Source organism: Salmo salar, chromosome 13 (assembly GCF_965601325.2).
Source record: "Salmo salar chromosome 13, fSalSal1, whole genome shotgun sequence".
NCBI lineage: Eukaryota > Metazoa > Chordata > Actinopteri > Salmoniformes > Salmonidae > Salmo > Salmo salar.
The window spans coordinates 9741039-9757744 of record NC_138303.1 but is presented as its reverse complement, the minus strand read 5'-3'; the positions used below and the strand labels follow the sequence as shown (position 1 = coordinate 9757744).

General features: G+C 44.7%; 1 protein-coding gene across 1 annotated transcript in view; it reads right to left on the bottom strand.

Moving 5' to 3' along the window:
- Window positions 1-2560: 2560 nt before the first annotated feature.
- The window catches only part of LOC106566293 (dnaJ homolog subfamily C member 5), a 48571-nt gene continuing 34425 nt past the window's right edge, over window positions 2561-16706 (bottom strand). The window contains exons 2-5 of the mRNA XM_014134181.3: window positions 10128-10304; window positions 8512-8725; window positions 7471-7642; window positions 2561-6005 (exon numbers count right to left, since the gene is read on the bottom strand). Coding sequence (XP_013989656.1) covers window positions 5902-6005; window positions 7471-7642; window positions 8512-8725; window positions 10128-10240 — 603 coding nt within the window. The 5' untranslated portion in view covers window positions 10241-10304 and the 3' untranslated portion in view covers window positions 2561-5901. The remainder of the gene's footprint in view (window positions 6006-7470; window positions 7643-8511; window positions 8726-10127; window positions 10305-16706) is intronic.

Below are 16706 nucleotides of genomic sequence, written 5' to 3'. Positions count from 1 at the left end.
AGGGCTAAGGCCATTCCCCCCAGAAATGTCCGGGAACTTGTGGAAGAGTGGGGTAACATCTCACAGCAAGAACTGGCAAATCTGGTGCAGTCCATGAGATGCACTGTAGTACTTAATGCAGCTGGTGGCCACACCAGATACTGACTGTTACTTTTGATTTTGCCCCCCCCCCCCCCCCCCTTTGTTCAGGGACACATTATTCCATTTATGTTAGTCACATCTGTGGACCTTGTTCAGTTTATGTCTCAGTTGTTGAATCTTGTTATGTTCATACACCACAAATATTTACACGTATTAAGTTTACTGAAAATAAACACAGTTGACAGTGAGGACGTTTCTTTTGCCGAGTTTACAATACAGAATGCGTAGACATAATTTACTTTCTAAAAAGGAGTCACAAATGAGACTTGTTTAAGCATCAGAAACATTTATTTTACAACAGCACATCCGATAAATGACACCGGTCTTCTCTTTCAGACAGTAGATGACCATGCTAAAACATACATCCTATCTTCTATTTACTTCCACTGTATGTACAGGAGAACTCAACCATTCATTCTAAATGACCACACACCTAGTTACATACCATTTAAGCTATATATTCATTTATTAAAAAGATACAAAATAAAATAATGCTTCATTATTATCTTACCACTATATATTTGCACTAATATTTCTTGTTGGTTTTTAAAAAAAGTTTCTAAACACAATGTTGTTTCTTGATCCGGTAGAACTTCGTTTTGTACACACATTGCATTCTCTCCGACAAGTTGAATGTATTTCAACACCTCAAAAGAGGAGAAGGAAACCACAGCAAGGATTTTCATTTGTCAACGTCTTCATATTAACAGATATTCTGATAATACAACCAAATCAAATCAAAATGAGTGAGTAGTGGGCAGGCCAATTAACTACAACCAATTAAAAATGTTTGACTTGATAATTGAACCTTCTTAGAAAAGAAAAGGAGGGAATATAAAGGAAGACAGATTTTGCTCTTTCTTACACTGGAGCTCAACAAAATGGAGGCTGGTCCCAGACCTGTTTGTGCTCTTGCCAACCCCATTAATATCCTTTTCAAGCCAAGTGCCAATGAGTGACAAGGAGTTGGTATGATAGCACAAACAGACTGGCACTCAGGTTAGGACAAAATGACAAGTGGATCATTTTTTTTTTTAGATTGACACTGAAAACTCAAGAGTAAAAACACAGCCTGCTAACATGAGGTAAAACAAGATCTAACAACAATATATATATATATATATAAACAATCTAAAAACACAAATGAGATTCATCAACACATTACATCACATATACAACCACCATGCTGCTCAAAGATGATTGGCTAGCGAGTCTGAGTGACTACTGAGGGTGTTGGAACACCTAGAACCATCGTGATGCCGCTGCTGCTTCTTCATTGTAGTAAACTGGTCTTTTAGTATGTATCCCAAATGGCACCCTATTCCCTATATAGTGCACTACTTTTGACCAGGTCCCATTGTGGTAGGGCTCTGGTTTAAAAAAAAGAAAAAGGAAAAAAAATAAGTGTCCCCTACATAAGGACTATGATGCCATCTGGGATTACAAGCCATACTCTCATATTCAGTCTGACTAAATACAGAAATGTAGCCAACAGGCATAACCACCACTTTGGATATATAAAATGTTATTGTCGTATCCGACAACATAAATAAGAAACAATACAATCTATTGCAGAAAAAAAAAAAACACACAAAAAAAAAAAATCTACTTTTTTTGTTTGTTGCAAAACTCAAATATACACAACTTAATAAAAACTCAACCAATACATTTCTCATTACTTCCTCAAAGACAAATCTAAAACCAAGAGTTGAATAGATTGGTGGTAATAGGTATATAGAGGGAGACGTTCTGAGCACTTTTACCCACTAACACTGAACTCTGACCTCCTAGCACAAGCATTCATACACATGTACGCAGTATTACGCACGCACATGTAACAGTTTAGCTTCCGTCCCTCTCCTCGCCCCGACCTGGGCTCGAACCAGGGACCCTCTGCACACATCAACAACTGACACCCCACGAAGCATCGTTACCCATCGCGTTACCCACCCATTGCAGAGCAAGGGGAACATCTACTTCAAGGTCTCAGAGAGAGAGTGACGTCACCGATTTGAAACGCTATTAGCGAGCACCACCGCTAACTAGCTAGCCATTTCACAACGGTTACACTCACACAGAGCTGCTAAGAGACTAATTTAAATGATGTTAGTAAATCCTTCAGAGCTCAAATTAATGTCGAGTTTCAGTACGGACAAACAAGACTGGATTGGACAGAGAGGAGGAGGGTAGTTAACACAGAGGGTAGTAGTAGTAGTAGTAGTAGTAGTAGTATTGGAGAGAACACAACAGAGAGCAAGAGGAGAACGACGATGAAGAAGAGGAGAAAATGGAGGAAGAGGGAAAGCATCCACATGATGACACTGAATAAAATAGAGATCTTTTTCTATTAAAAACTAATGGAAATCATTCTGGCTTAAAAGACACTGTCCATATTATACGGCAGGGATCCTCAACGAGATTTCAGCTGCAGGTTCAGATTTTATTTTCTTGAGCAGATGGTCAGGGTGCAAGAACATAATTACAAATTATTTGTACAGATATAATAATTGACTATAAAACATAATTATTTCAAACCTGGGTTACATTTGTATTAAGATCACATGTCAACCGCCAGTTGGTGGAACCCTGCTATACCGTATCCATGGTAACAGTCTAGGTAGGTTTAGGTGTAATCAGTGTCAGAACCCTGCTATACCGTATCCATGGTAACAGTCTAAGTAGGTCTAGGTGTAATCAGTGTCAGAACCCTGCTATACCGTATCCATGGTAACAGTCTAGGCAGGTCTAGGTGTAATCAGTGTCAGAACCCTGCTATACCGTATCCATGGTAACAGTCTAGGTAGGTCTAGGTGTAATCAGTGTCAGAACCCTGCGATACTGTATCCACAGTAACAGTCTAGGTAGGTCTAGGTGTAATCAGTGTCAGAACCCTGCTATACCGTATCCATGGTAACAATCTAGGTAGGTCTAGGTGCAATCAGTGTCAGAACCCTGCTATACTGTATCCACGGTAACAGTCTAGGTAGGTCTAGGTGCAATCAGTGTTTACCCTTCATTAAAACACACATCTTTCATAGTGTGGTCCCCTGCTCCCTTTCTATCTAGTCACATGCTTCTCATATTTCACTACGATCAAAACTCCCAGGAACAACGCAACAAAGGAAAACAAAAATCTGTAAGCAGCGCAAGTGTTTAGTCCATAAGCAGAGTACCATGTGCCTTTATCAGTACACGATTAGGGAGGCAAATAGTTCACACTCTCTACAGTACACAACGATAAACTAAATCAACCTTCTTTGTGGGTTTGTGTGTGTGTGTTTCCGTATAAGACAACCTGTTGACATGGTAGCTGTGGACCTACGGACCGTGACAAGTCGTAACACGGACATCTTGTTGCTGCCCGAGGAGGGGACAGTGTCAAAACATCAACAGCAGTCAAATCATGGTCCAAACAGAATGGTAGAACATGGCTCAGAAGTCAGGAAGAATATCAGGTCCACTTCTCTAAATTTAAAAAGTGAGGTTGATCAAGCCCCTGATGGACAGGTGGTCCAGTGTTAATGAAATGTGACTGTTAGTTATAGTCTCTACACAGTCTAAACTCATGCAATATATACTTAACAAAAATATAAAACGCAACATGTAAAGTGTTGGTCCCATGTTTCATGAGCTGAAATAAAAACATCCCAGAAATGTTCCATACGCACAAAAAGCTTATTTCTCTCAAATTTTATGCACAAATTTGTTTACATCCCTGTTAGTGAGCATTTCTCCTTTGCCAAGATAATCCATCCACCTGACAGGTGTGGCATATCAAGAAGCGGATTAAACAGCATGATCATTACACAGGTGCACCTTGTGCTGGAGACAATAGAAGTCCACTCTAAAAATGTGCAGTTTTGTCACACAACACAATGCCACAGATGTCTCAAGTTGAAGGAGCATGCAATTGGCATGCTGCCTGAATGTTCACCAGAGCTGTTGCCAGATAATCGAATGTTAATTTCTCTACCATAAGCCGCCTACGTTGTTTTAGAGAATTTGGCAGTACGTCGAACCGGCCTCACAACAGCAGACCACATGTATGGCGTCGCGTGGTTTGCTGATGTCAACGTTGTGAACAGAGTGCCCCATGGTGGTGGTGGGGTTATAGTATGGGTATAAGCTACGGACAACGAACACAATTGCATTTTAATCGATGCCAATTTGAATGTAGAGAAATGCTGTGACAAGCTCCTGAGGTATCTGTGACCAACAGATGCATATCTGTATTCCCAGTCATGTGAAATTCATAGATTAGGGCCTAATTAATTTATTTCAATTAACCGATTTCCTCATATGAACTGTAATTCAGAAAAATCTTTGATAATTGTTACATGTTGCGTTTATATTTTTGTTCAGTATATATATATATATATATATATATATATATATATATATATATATATATATATATATATACACACACAATGTGGAAGCCAACGTAATGTCCATTAATGAATATAATGTATGTCCAGGTCGCCCTACACTCCTCTCCTCACCCCACTGAGAATAACCTAGTTAAAGTCCTAGCTCAGGAAATACTAGGACGACATAAGATTCCCCCTCTCTGGCGGATAGAGAGGAGACGGAGAGGAAGGTGGCTGGGGAGGAAACGGAGAGGCCGGTGGCTGGGGAGGAGACGGAGAGGAAGGAGAGGAAGGTGGCTGGGGAGGAAACGGAGAGGCCGGTGGCTGGGGAGGAAACGGAGAGGAAGGTGGCTGGGGAGGAAACGGAGAGGAAGGTGGCTGGGGAGGAAACGGAGAGGAAGGTGGCTGGGGAGGAAACGGAGAGGAAGGTGGCTGGGGAGGAAACGGAGAGGAAGGTGGCTGGGGAGGAAACGGAGAGGAAGGTGGCTGGGGAGGAAACGGAGAGGAAGGTGGCTGGGGAGGAAACGGAGAGGAAGGTGGCTGGGGAGGAAACGGAGAGTCCGGTGGATAGAGGAGACGGAGAGGCCGGTAGCTGGGGAGGAAACGGAGAGTCCGGTGGATAGAGGAGGAAACGGAGAGTCCGGTGGATAGAGGAGGAGACGGAGAGGCCGGTGGCTGGGGAGGAAACGGAGAGGCCGGTGGCTGGGGAGGAAACGGAGAGTCCGGTGGCTGGGGAGGAAACGGAGAGTCCGGTGGATAGAGGAGGAAACGGAGAGGCCGGTGGCTGGGGAGGAAACGGAGAGGCCGGTGGCTGGGGAGGAAACGGAGAGGCCGGTGGCTGGGGAGGAAACGGAGAGGCCGGTGGCTGGGGAGGAAACGGAGAGGCCGGTGGCTGGGGAGGAAACGGAGAGGCCGGTGGCTGGGGAGGAAACGGAGAGGCCGGTGGCTGGGGAGGAAACGGAGAGGCCGGTGGCTGGGGAGGAAACGGAGAGGCCGGTGGGATAGAGGAGGAGACGGAGAGAGGCCGGTGGCTGGGGAGGAGACGGAGAGGCTGGTGGATAGAGGAGACGGAGAGGCCAGTGGCTGGGGAGGAAACGGAGAGGCTGGTGGCTGGGGAGGAAACGGAGAGGCCGGTGGATAGAGGAGAAGGAGAGGCCAGTGGCTGGGGAGGAAACGGAGAGGCTGGTGGCTGGGGAGGAAACGGAGAGGCCGGTGGATAGAGGAGACGGAGAGGCCAGTGGATAGAGGTGATGGTGGGAATTATGCTTGTGTTTGTCAGAGTGAAATGGGGTTTTGATGATAATATCAGGCTAATATTTCAAGTGGCAGCCAAAGAAACCTTCTCTCGGGCAGGACCGAGTCTTGAAGGGCGTGGGGTGTAGGGGGGTGTTTAGTTGTATCCGGTGTCGGTCCGGTAGCTGGAGTGGCTGTCTGACGTCAGCCTGGTGGACTCTGTTCCGGACGGCTGCACCATGATGGGATCACCGCCAACGTCTGGGGGGGGGAACAACACACACGTTACAAATCTAAATGAACTGTACGTGTGACAGGCAGGCAGCTCTAACCGAATGACCACCCCGGACCAGAGTTAATCTGTTCTAATGTACAGTTCCTTGCCTACCTGGGATCGACTGCCCTCTATCGGCCTTCCCTTCGTTCAACTAAGTGAAAATCCACTGTACTTAAAGGCCTAGTGCAGTTAAAAATGTGATTTTCTTGTGTTATATATATATATATATTTCCACATTTAGGTTGGAATAATATTGCGAAAATGATAATGCCCTTTTAGTGTAAGTGCGGTTTGAAAAAATGGCCTGAATTTTCAGCCTGTTTTTGGTGGGATGGAGATTTGGCCTGGCTGGTGACATCACCAGGCGATAAATTAGATAGTGCCAACAACTCTTCCCCACTCAGACAACTCCCAGACAGAAATTGCTCTTTGCTAAGAAGCCATTTCTGATCACAGTAGGGCACTTCATTGGTACCCAGAAAGGATTTGATTTAAACAACGGCCTCAGTAACAGTCTCTCCACCTCTAGTCCTATTGGTTGATGAAGCTCTCTCCACCTCTAGTCCTATTGGTTGATGAAGCTCTCTCCACCTCTAGTCCTATTGGTTGATGAAGCTCTCTCCACCTCTAGTCCTATTGGTTGATGAAGCTCTCTCCACCTCTAGTCCTATTGGTTGATGAAGCTCTCTCCACCTCTAGTCCTATTGGTTGATGAAGCTCTCTCCACCTCTAGTCCTATTGGTTGATGAAGCTCTCTCCACCTCTAGTCCTATTGGTTGATGAAGCTCTCTCCACCTCTAGTCCTATTGGTTGATGAAGCTCTCTCCACCTCTAGTCCTATTGGTTGATGAAGCTCTCTCCACCTCTAGTCCTATTGGTTGATGAAGCTCTCTCCACCTCTAGTCCTATTGGTTGATGAAGCTCTCTCCACCTCTAGTCCTATTGGTTGATGAAGCTCTCTCCACCTCTAGTCCTATTGGTTGATGAAGCTCTCTCCACCTCTAGTCCTATTGGTTGATGAAGCTCTCTCCACCTCTAGTCCTATTGGTTGATGAAGCTCTCTCCACCTCTAGTCCTATTGGTTGATGAAGCTCTCTCCACCTCTAGTTCTATTGGTTGATGAAGCTCTCTCACCTCTAGTCCTATTGGTTGATGAAGCTCTCACCTCTAGTTCTATTGGTTGATGAAGCTCTCACCTCTAGTTCTATTGGTTGATGAAGCTCTCACCTCTAGTCCTATTGGTTGATGAAGCTCTCACCTCTAGTTCTATTGGTTGATGAAGCTCTCACCTCTAGTTCTATTGGTTGATGAAGCTCTCACCTCTAGTCCTATTGGTTGATGAAGCTCTCACCTCTAGTTCTACTGGTTGATGAAGCTCTCACCTCTAGTTCTATTGGTTGATGAAGCTCTCACCTCTAGTTCTATTGGTTGATTGCGTACACTCCTCACCTCTCTCGTCAGACTGCATCTGTGCCTCCAGGTCTTCAGGGGAGACGTAGAACTCTGGTTCCTGGTCCATGGGCGGCCGCGGTTTACACTTCCCACAGCAGCAGTTACAGCAGCAGCACAGACAGCAGCAGAAGTAGCAGCCAGTCGCCAGGCCACAGAAGATGAACAGGCCCTGTAGAGAGAGGAGACCGTCAGGGAGAGGGAAGGAGGTGACGCACACACAAACTAATGACTATTTATATCCACCACTACATTTACTGGGGACTCCATATATCCACCACTACATTTACTGGGGACTCCATATATCCACCACTACATTTACTGGGGACTCCATATATCCACCACTACATTTACTGGGGACTCCATATATCCACCACTACATTTACTGGGGACTCCATATATCCACCACTACATTTACTGGGGACTCCATATATCCACCACTACATTTACTGGGGACTCCATATATCCACCACTACATTTACTGGGGACTCCATATATCCACCACTACATTTACTGGGGACTCCATATATCCACCACTACATTTACTGGGGACTCCATATATCCACCACTACATTTACTGGGGACTCCATATATCCACCACTACATTTACTGGGGACTCCATATATCCACCACTACATTTACTGGGGACTCCATATATCCACCACTACATTTACTGGGGACTCCATATATCTACCACTACATTTACTGGGGACTCCATATATCTACCACTACATTTACTGGGGACTCCATATATCTACCACTACATTTACTGGGGACTTCATATATCTACCACTACATTTACTGGGGACTCCATATATCTACCACTACATTTACTGGGGACTCCATATATCCACCACTACATTTACTGGGGACTCCATATATCCACCACTACATTTACTGGGGACTCCATATATCCACCACTACATTTACTGGGGACTCCATATATCCACCACTACATTTACTGGGGACTCCATAACGACACATCTATCGCTAAATTTAGGTGTTGACATTCTCCTCTCCAAACATGAGATGTTGTCTTACCTTGGCCCACCAGGAGGAGAGGACAAAGTAGGTGTTGACGTTCTCCTCTCCAAACTGCTCGGCAACGTAGAGTCCCAGGGATCCGTACTTATCGTAGATGTTCCTCTTGGTACAGTCGTTCAGGATGGCGTGGGCGTTATTGATTTCCTTAAACTTATCAGCAGCCTCGGGGTTGTCTGGATTCTTGTCTGGGTGGAACTTCAGAGCCAGTTTCCTAATTGGACAGAGAACAGGAAGAGGTTTATGACTGGTGTGATGTGTCAAACACCCCCCCCCATTCTATAGTTCTAGAACCCTCATGTAACGCCATCACTTCAGCCCTATCACATACACTGAGTGTACAAAACATTAGGAACACCTTCCTAATATTGAGTTGCCTTCAGAGCAACTTAAATTCGTCAGGGCATGGACTCTACAAGGTGTTGAAAACGTTCCACAGGGATGCTGGCCCATGTTGACTCCAATGCTTCCCACAGTTGTGTCAAGTTGACTGGATGTCCTTTTGGGTGGTGGACCATTCTTGATACACACGGGAAACCGAGCGTGAAACTCAGCAGCGTTGCAGTTCTTTACACAAACCGGCACCTACTACCATACCTCGTTCATACCCCGTTCAAAGGCACTTCAATCTTTTGTCTTGCCCATTTACCAGTGGTGGAAAAAGTACCCAGCTGTCAAACTTGAGTAAAAGTAAAAGATACCTTAACAGAAAATCACTTAAGAAAAAAAGCAAAAGTCACCCAGTAAAATACTACTTGAGTAAAAGTCTAAAAGTATTTGGTAAAAAATATACTTAAGTATCAAAAGTAAAAATGGTTTCAAATTCCTTATAATAAGCAAACCAGACAGCACAATTTTCTTGCTTTTTTTATTTACGAATAGCCAGGGGCGCACTCAGACATAAATGACAAACGAAGCATGTGTTTAGTGAGTCCCCCAGATCAGAGGCAGTAGGGACGACCATTCTCTTGATAAGTGTGTGAATTAGACCATTTTCCTGTCCTGCTAAGCATTTAAAATGGAATGTGTACTTTTGGGTGTCAGGTAAAATGTATGGAGTAAAAAGTATATTATTTTCTTTAGGAATGTAGTGAAGTAAAAGTTGTCAAATATAAATATTAAAGTACAGATACCCCAAGAAAAAGTCTGAAGTATTTTTACTTACGTAAGTACTTTATAACACAGCCATTTACCCTTAATGGCACACATACACAATCCTTATCTCAATTGTCTCAAGGCTTACAAATCCTTCTTTAACCTTTCACTTCCCCTTAATCTACACTGATTGAAGTGGATTTAACAAGTGACATCAATACGGGATCATAGCTTTCACCTGGTCAGTCTGTCATGGAAAGAGCAGGTGTTCCTAATGTTTTGTACACTCAGTGTAGTTCAGCAACAGCAGCACACCAGCTCTCTGTTGACCTCTAGAGGATCTTGTCTCACAGTGGACTGTGTTAAAAAAAAAAAAGTCCACATTCTCTAGGTTGTGTCCTGTGGCGCTGTGTAGCGTGCCTATAGTGCCTATAGGACTTCCTGATTTCCTCTGGCGTGGCTAGTGGTGCTGTGTAGTAACGGTGTGCTGTAATATGTGGTGTAGAGGTGTATAGTGTTACCTGTAGGACTTCTTGATGTCCTCCGGTGAGGCGTTCTTGTTGATCCCCAGGACCAGGTAGAGCGAGTCTCCTGATGTAGACAGAGAACGCTGTCTCTGCGCCTCAGCTGCCATGACGACCACTCCCTCTGTCTCTCTCCTTCTGTCTGTCTCTCACACTCACTCACTCCTCACCAGTCTGAGAGAGGGGGGGGGGGGGGAGAAAGTCAGTGACGGTGAGATTCTAGAAATATCTATGATCAAATAAAACATGACTCTACACTAGCAGACAGACAGAGACAGACTATACTGGCAGACAGACAGAGACAGACAGACTACACTGGCAGACAGAGACTACACTGGCAGACAGAGACTACACTGGCAGACAGACTGAGACAGTACACTGGCAGACAGACAGACTACACTAGCAGACAGAGACTACACTAGCAGACAGAGACAGAGAGACTACACTAGCAGACAGAGAGACTACACTAGCAGACAGACAGAGACTACACTAGCAGACAGACAGAGACTACACTAGCAGACAGAGAGACTACACTAGCAGGCAGACAGAGACTACACTAGCAGGCAGACAGAGACTACACTAGCAGGCAGACAGAGACTACACTAGCAGGCAGACAGAGACTACACTAGCAGGCAGACAGAGACTACACTAGCAGACAGACAGACTACACTAGCAGACAGAGAGACTGCAGACAGAGAGACTGCAGACAGAGAGACTACACTAGCAGACAGAGACAGAGAGACTACACTAGTAGACAGAAAGAGAGACTACACTGGCAGACAGAAAGAGAGACTACACTAGTAGACAGAAAGAGAGACTACACTGGCAAACAGACAGAGACTACAGTAGCAGACAGACAGAGACTACAGTAGCAGGCAGACAGAGACTACACTAGCAGGCAGACAGAGACTACACTAGCAGGCAGACAGAGACTACACTAGCAGACAGAGACTACACTAGCAGACAGAGACTACACTAGCAGACAGACAGACTACACTGGCAGACAGACAGACTACACTGGCAGACAGAGACTACACTGGCAGACAGACTGAGACAGTACACTGGCAGACAGACAGACTACACTAGCAGACAGAGACTACACTAGCAGACAGACAGAGACTACACTAGCAGACAGACAGAGACTACACTAGCAGACAGAGAGACTACACTAGCAGGCAGACAGAGACTACACTAGCAGGCAGACAGAGACTACACTAGCAGGCAGACAGAGACTACACTAGCAGGCAGACAGAGACTACACTAGCAGGCAGACAGAGACTACACTAGCAGGCAGACAGAGACTACACTAGCAGACAGACAGACTACACTAGCAGACAGAGAGACTGCAGACAGAGAGACTGCAGACAGAGAGACTACACTAGCAGACAGAGACAGAGAGACTACACTAGTAGACAGAAAGAGAGACTACACTGGCAGACAGAAAGAGAGACTACACTAGTAGACAGAAAGAGAGACTACACTGGCAAACAGACAGAGACTACAGTAGCAGACAGACAGAGACTACAGTAGCAGGCAGACAGAGACTACACTAGCAGGCAGACAGAGACTACACTAGCAGGCAGACAGAGACTACACTAGCAGACAGAGACTACACTGGCAGACAGACAGACTACACTGGCAGACAGAGACTACACTGGCAGACAGAGACTACACTGGCAGACAGACTGAGACAGTACACTGGCAGACAGACAGACTACACTAGCAGACAGAGACTACACTAGCAGACAGAGACAGAGAGACTACACTAGCAGACAGAGAGACTACACTAGCAGACAGACAGAGACTACACTAGCAGACAGGCAGAGACTACACTAGCAGGCAGACAGAGACTACACTAGCAGGCAGACAGAGACTACACTAGCAGGCAGACAGAGACTACACTAGCAGGCAGACAGAGACTACACTAGCAGGCAGACAGACTACACTAGCAGGCAGACAGAGACTACACTAGCAGGCAGACAGAGACTACACTAGCAGACAGACAGAGACTACACTAGCAGACAGACAGAGACTACACTAGCAGACAGACAGACTACACTAGCAGACAGACAGACTACACTAGCAGACAGACAGACTGCAGACAGAGAGACTACACTAGCAGACAGAGACAGAGAGACTACACTAGTAGACAGAAAGAGAGACTACACTGGCAGACAGAAAGAGAGACTACACTAGTAGACAGAAAGAGAGACTACACTGGCAAACAGACAGAGACTACAGTAGCAGACAGACAGAGACTACAGTAGCAGGCAGACAGAGACTACACTAGCAGGCAGACAGAGACTACACTAGCAGGCAGACAGAGACTACACTAGCAGGCAGACAGAGACTACACTAGCAGGCAGACAGAGACTACACTAGCAGGCAGACAGAGACTACACTAGCAGACAGACAGACTACACTAGCAGACAGACAGACTACACTAGCAGACAGACAGACTACACTAGCAGACAGACAGACTACACTAGCAGACAGACAGACTACACTAGCAGACAGACAGACTACACTAGCAGACAGACAGACTACACTAGCAGACAGACAGACTACACTAGCAGACAGACAGACTACACTAGCAGACAGACAGACTACACTAGCAGACAGACAGACTACACTTGCAGACAGACAGACTACACTAGCAGACAGACAGACTACACTAGCAGACAGAGACAGAGACTACACTAGCAGACAGAGACTGCAGACAGAGAGACTGCAGACAGAGACAGAGAGACTACACTAGCAGACAGAGACAGAGAGACTACACTAGTAGACAGAGAGACTACACTAGCAGACAGAGACAGAGACTACACTAGCAGACAGAGACTGCAGACAGAGAGACTGCAGACAGAGACAGAGAGACTACACTAGCAGACAGAGACAGAGAGACTACACTAGTAGACAGAAAGAGAGACTACATTGCAAACAGACAGAGACTACACTAGCAGACGGACGGACATTTATGATGAGACCTGGATTTAAAAATCACCGCTTCAACCCTTTGTTTTTGGTCTGAAAGAAAGACACGAAGTACATTGACATTCCTCCTGCGGAGGATAGTCAGTCAGGAGTGTACAGACAAGTATATAGAACACCAGGGCCCATATTCATAAAGTGTCTTAAGAGTAGAAATGCTGATCTATGATCAGTTTAGCCTTTTAGCTCATAATGAATAAGATGACATGGAGAGTGGGGGGGACCTGATCCCAGATCAGCATTCCTACCCTGAGAAGGTTGGTGTATATGGGCCCAGAAAATCCGAACAAAGGAATCCTAATAAAGCTAATGGTATAGTATTCCCCCCAGTATCTCTACTTGCACATTCATCTTCTGCACATCTACCATTCCAGTGTTTAATTGCCATTTTGTAATTACGTCGCTACCATGGCCTATTTATTGCCTTACCTCCCTTATCCTACCTCATTAGCTCATACGGTATATAGACTGTTTGTTTATTCCATGTGTAACTCTGTGTTGTTGTATGTGTCGAACTGCTTTGCTTTATCTTGGCCAGGTCGCAATTGTAAATGAGAACTTGTTCTCAACTTGCCTACCTGGTTAAATAAAGGGGAAATACATTTTAAAAAAAGAAAAAAAAAAGCTCAGGGTTCTTAAACCTTTTCTTGACAAGGAACCCCCCCCACCCAGGCATACTGGCGACCCAGGGACCACATAGGATAGGACTTTTTTTTCTTCACGTCTTGTCTTATCTTCAGGTAAATGACAATGGCAAGGAGAAATAAATCAACATTTAAAAATGTATAGATTTGGTAAATAGTTTATTATTTTGACATCCCCAAAGTTTTGCGAGCCACCTCCCTTTTTGGACCCGTGAAGACCTTTTGACCCAACGAGTGTCATTTGCTCAATATTAGGAAGTTGAGAAAAGTAGACATCACTGCTAGCGATTTTTCATAAAAACATTGAAATAATAAAACATTTAAAAAAAAAAAAGGTCCTGAACAGTCATTCTGAAAAGTACTTAATCTCATAGCTAACTACCAGGAAGTTTGAAACGACAGTGGGCGGGGAGCTTATATTCATGAGCTCGCCTTGACTGACAGCTCTTTGAAACGCCTTTGTCAAGCAACTTGAATGCAGTGTTACAGTAAAAATGTGATGGAAACACATTGAACATATATTTTTATTTGGTACATGAAAACTTAAGCGAAAAAGTACATTGTGTGCACTACGTCGTTACTGATTTTTTTTATTTTTTTTTATCAGCAACAAGTCAGTTTGGTGGAAACACCACCGGCGGAAAATAAACAGATTTTTGCATATTCGCATGAAAGTCTGTAGCCAATTGGATGAAAACCTAGTTATTGATATCACTTGGAAAGACTCTCCCCCCTTCTGTTCCATGCTGCCTGAAGACCTAGCTAGCCAGTAACTAGCTAGCACCAGACAGATGAAGACCTAGCTAGTTACTAGCTAGCTAACACCAGACAGATGGAAACCTAGGTAGTTACTAGCTAGCTAACACCAGACAGATGAAGACCTAGCTAGTTACTAGCTAGCTAACACCAGACAGATGACGACCTAGCTAGCCAGTAACTAGTTAACACCAGACAGATGAAGACCTAGCTAGCCAGTAACTAGCTAACACCAGACAGATGAAGACCTAGCTAGCCAGTAACTAGCTAACACCAGACAGATGAAGACCTAGCTAGTTACTAGCTAGCTAACACCAGACAGATGAAGACCTACCTAGCCAGTTACTAGCTAGCTAACACCAGACAGATGAAGACCTAGCTAGCCAGTTACTAGCTAGCTAACACCAGACAGATGAAGACCTAGCTAGCCAGTAACTAGCTAGCACCAGACAGATGAAGACCTAGCTAGTTACTAGCTAGCTAACACCAGACAGATGGAAACCTAGGTAGTTACTAGCTAGCTAACACCAGACAGATGAAGACCTAGCTAGTTACTAGCTAGCTAACACCAGACAGATGACGACCTAGCTAGCCAGTAACTAGTTAACACCAGACAGATGAAGACCTAGCTAGCCAGTAACTAGCTAACACCAGACAGATGAAGACCTAGCTAGCCAGTAACTAGCTAACACCAGACAGATGAAGACCTAGCTAGTTACTAGCTAGCTAACACCAGACAGATGAAGACCTACCTAGCCAGTTACTAGCTAGCTAACACCAGACAGATGAAGACCTAGCTAGCCAGTTACTAGCTAGCTAACACCAGACAGATGAAGACCTAGCTAGCCAGTTACTAGCTAGCTAACACCAGACAGATGAAGACCTAGCTAGCCAGTCACTAGCTAGCTAACACCAGACAGATGAAGACCTAGCTAGCCAGTCACTAGCTAACACCAGACAGATGAAGACCTAGCTAGCCAGTAACTAGCTAGCACCAGACAGATGAAGACCTAGCTACTTACTAGCTAGCTAACACCAGACAAATGAAGACCTAGCTAGCCAGTAACTAGCTAACACCAGACAGATGAAGACCTAGCTAGTTACTAGCTAGCTAACACCAGACAGATGAAGACCTAGCTAGCCAGTAACTAGCTAACACCAGACAGATGAAGACCTAGCTAGTTACTAGCTAGCTAACACCAGACAGATGAAGACCTAGCTAGTTACTAGCTAGCCAACACCAGACAGATGAAGACCTAGCTAGCCAGTCACTAGCTAACACCAGACAGATGAAGACCTAGCTAGCCAGTCACTAGCTAACACCAGACAGATGAAGACCTAGCTAACCAGTAACTAGCTAACACCAGACAGATGAAGACCTAGCTAGCCAGTAACTAGCTAACACCAGACAGATGAAGACCTAGCTAGCCAGTCACTAGCTAACACCAGACAGATGAAGACCTAGCTAGCCAGTCACTAGCTAACACCAGACAGATGAAGACCTAGCTAACCAGTAACTAGCTAACACCAGACAGATGAAGACCTAGCTAGCCAGTCACTAGCTAACACCAGACAGATGAAGACCTAGCTAGCCAGTAACTAGCTAACACCAGACAGATGAAGACCTAGCTAGTTACTAGCTAGCTAACACCAGACAGATGAAGACCTAGCTAGCCAGTCACTAGCTAACACCAGACAGATGAAGACCTAGCTAGCCAGTCACTAGCTAACACCAGACATAAAGACCTAGCTAGTTACTAGCTAGCTAACACCAGACATATGAAGACCTAGCTAGTTACTAGCTAGCTAACACCAGACAGATGAAAGGGAAACATAAGTGTCTTTGCCATAGATTAATAGGGTAAACTTCTAATTATATTTGCTGACGCCCTACTGTCAAATGTTGGCACCAGTAGAGTAGTTATCTAGCTATATAAACCACACCCTTCTGCAAACATGCCTTCTCCCAATGTTGGTTACGAGACAGTACTTATTTAAATTAGGTAAGAGAATGTTCCCATTGGTGTATTAAAATGAGAGTTAGGGTGATGTCACTTTGTCCCTTTAATAATGAATCCAGTTGTTTTAACATGAGGGAAGGGAACCAGTAGCAAGAGTAATTTTTTTATCATACTTTGATCTTGTTTCCTTCAAAATATCATCCAATTTCATGGAAAAACTTGCC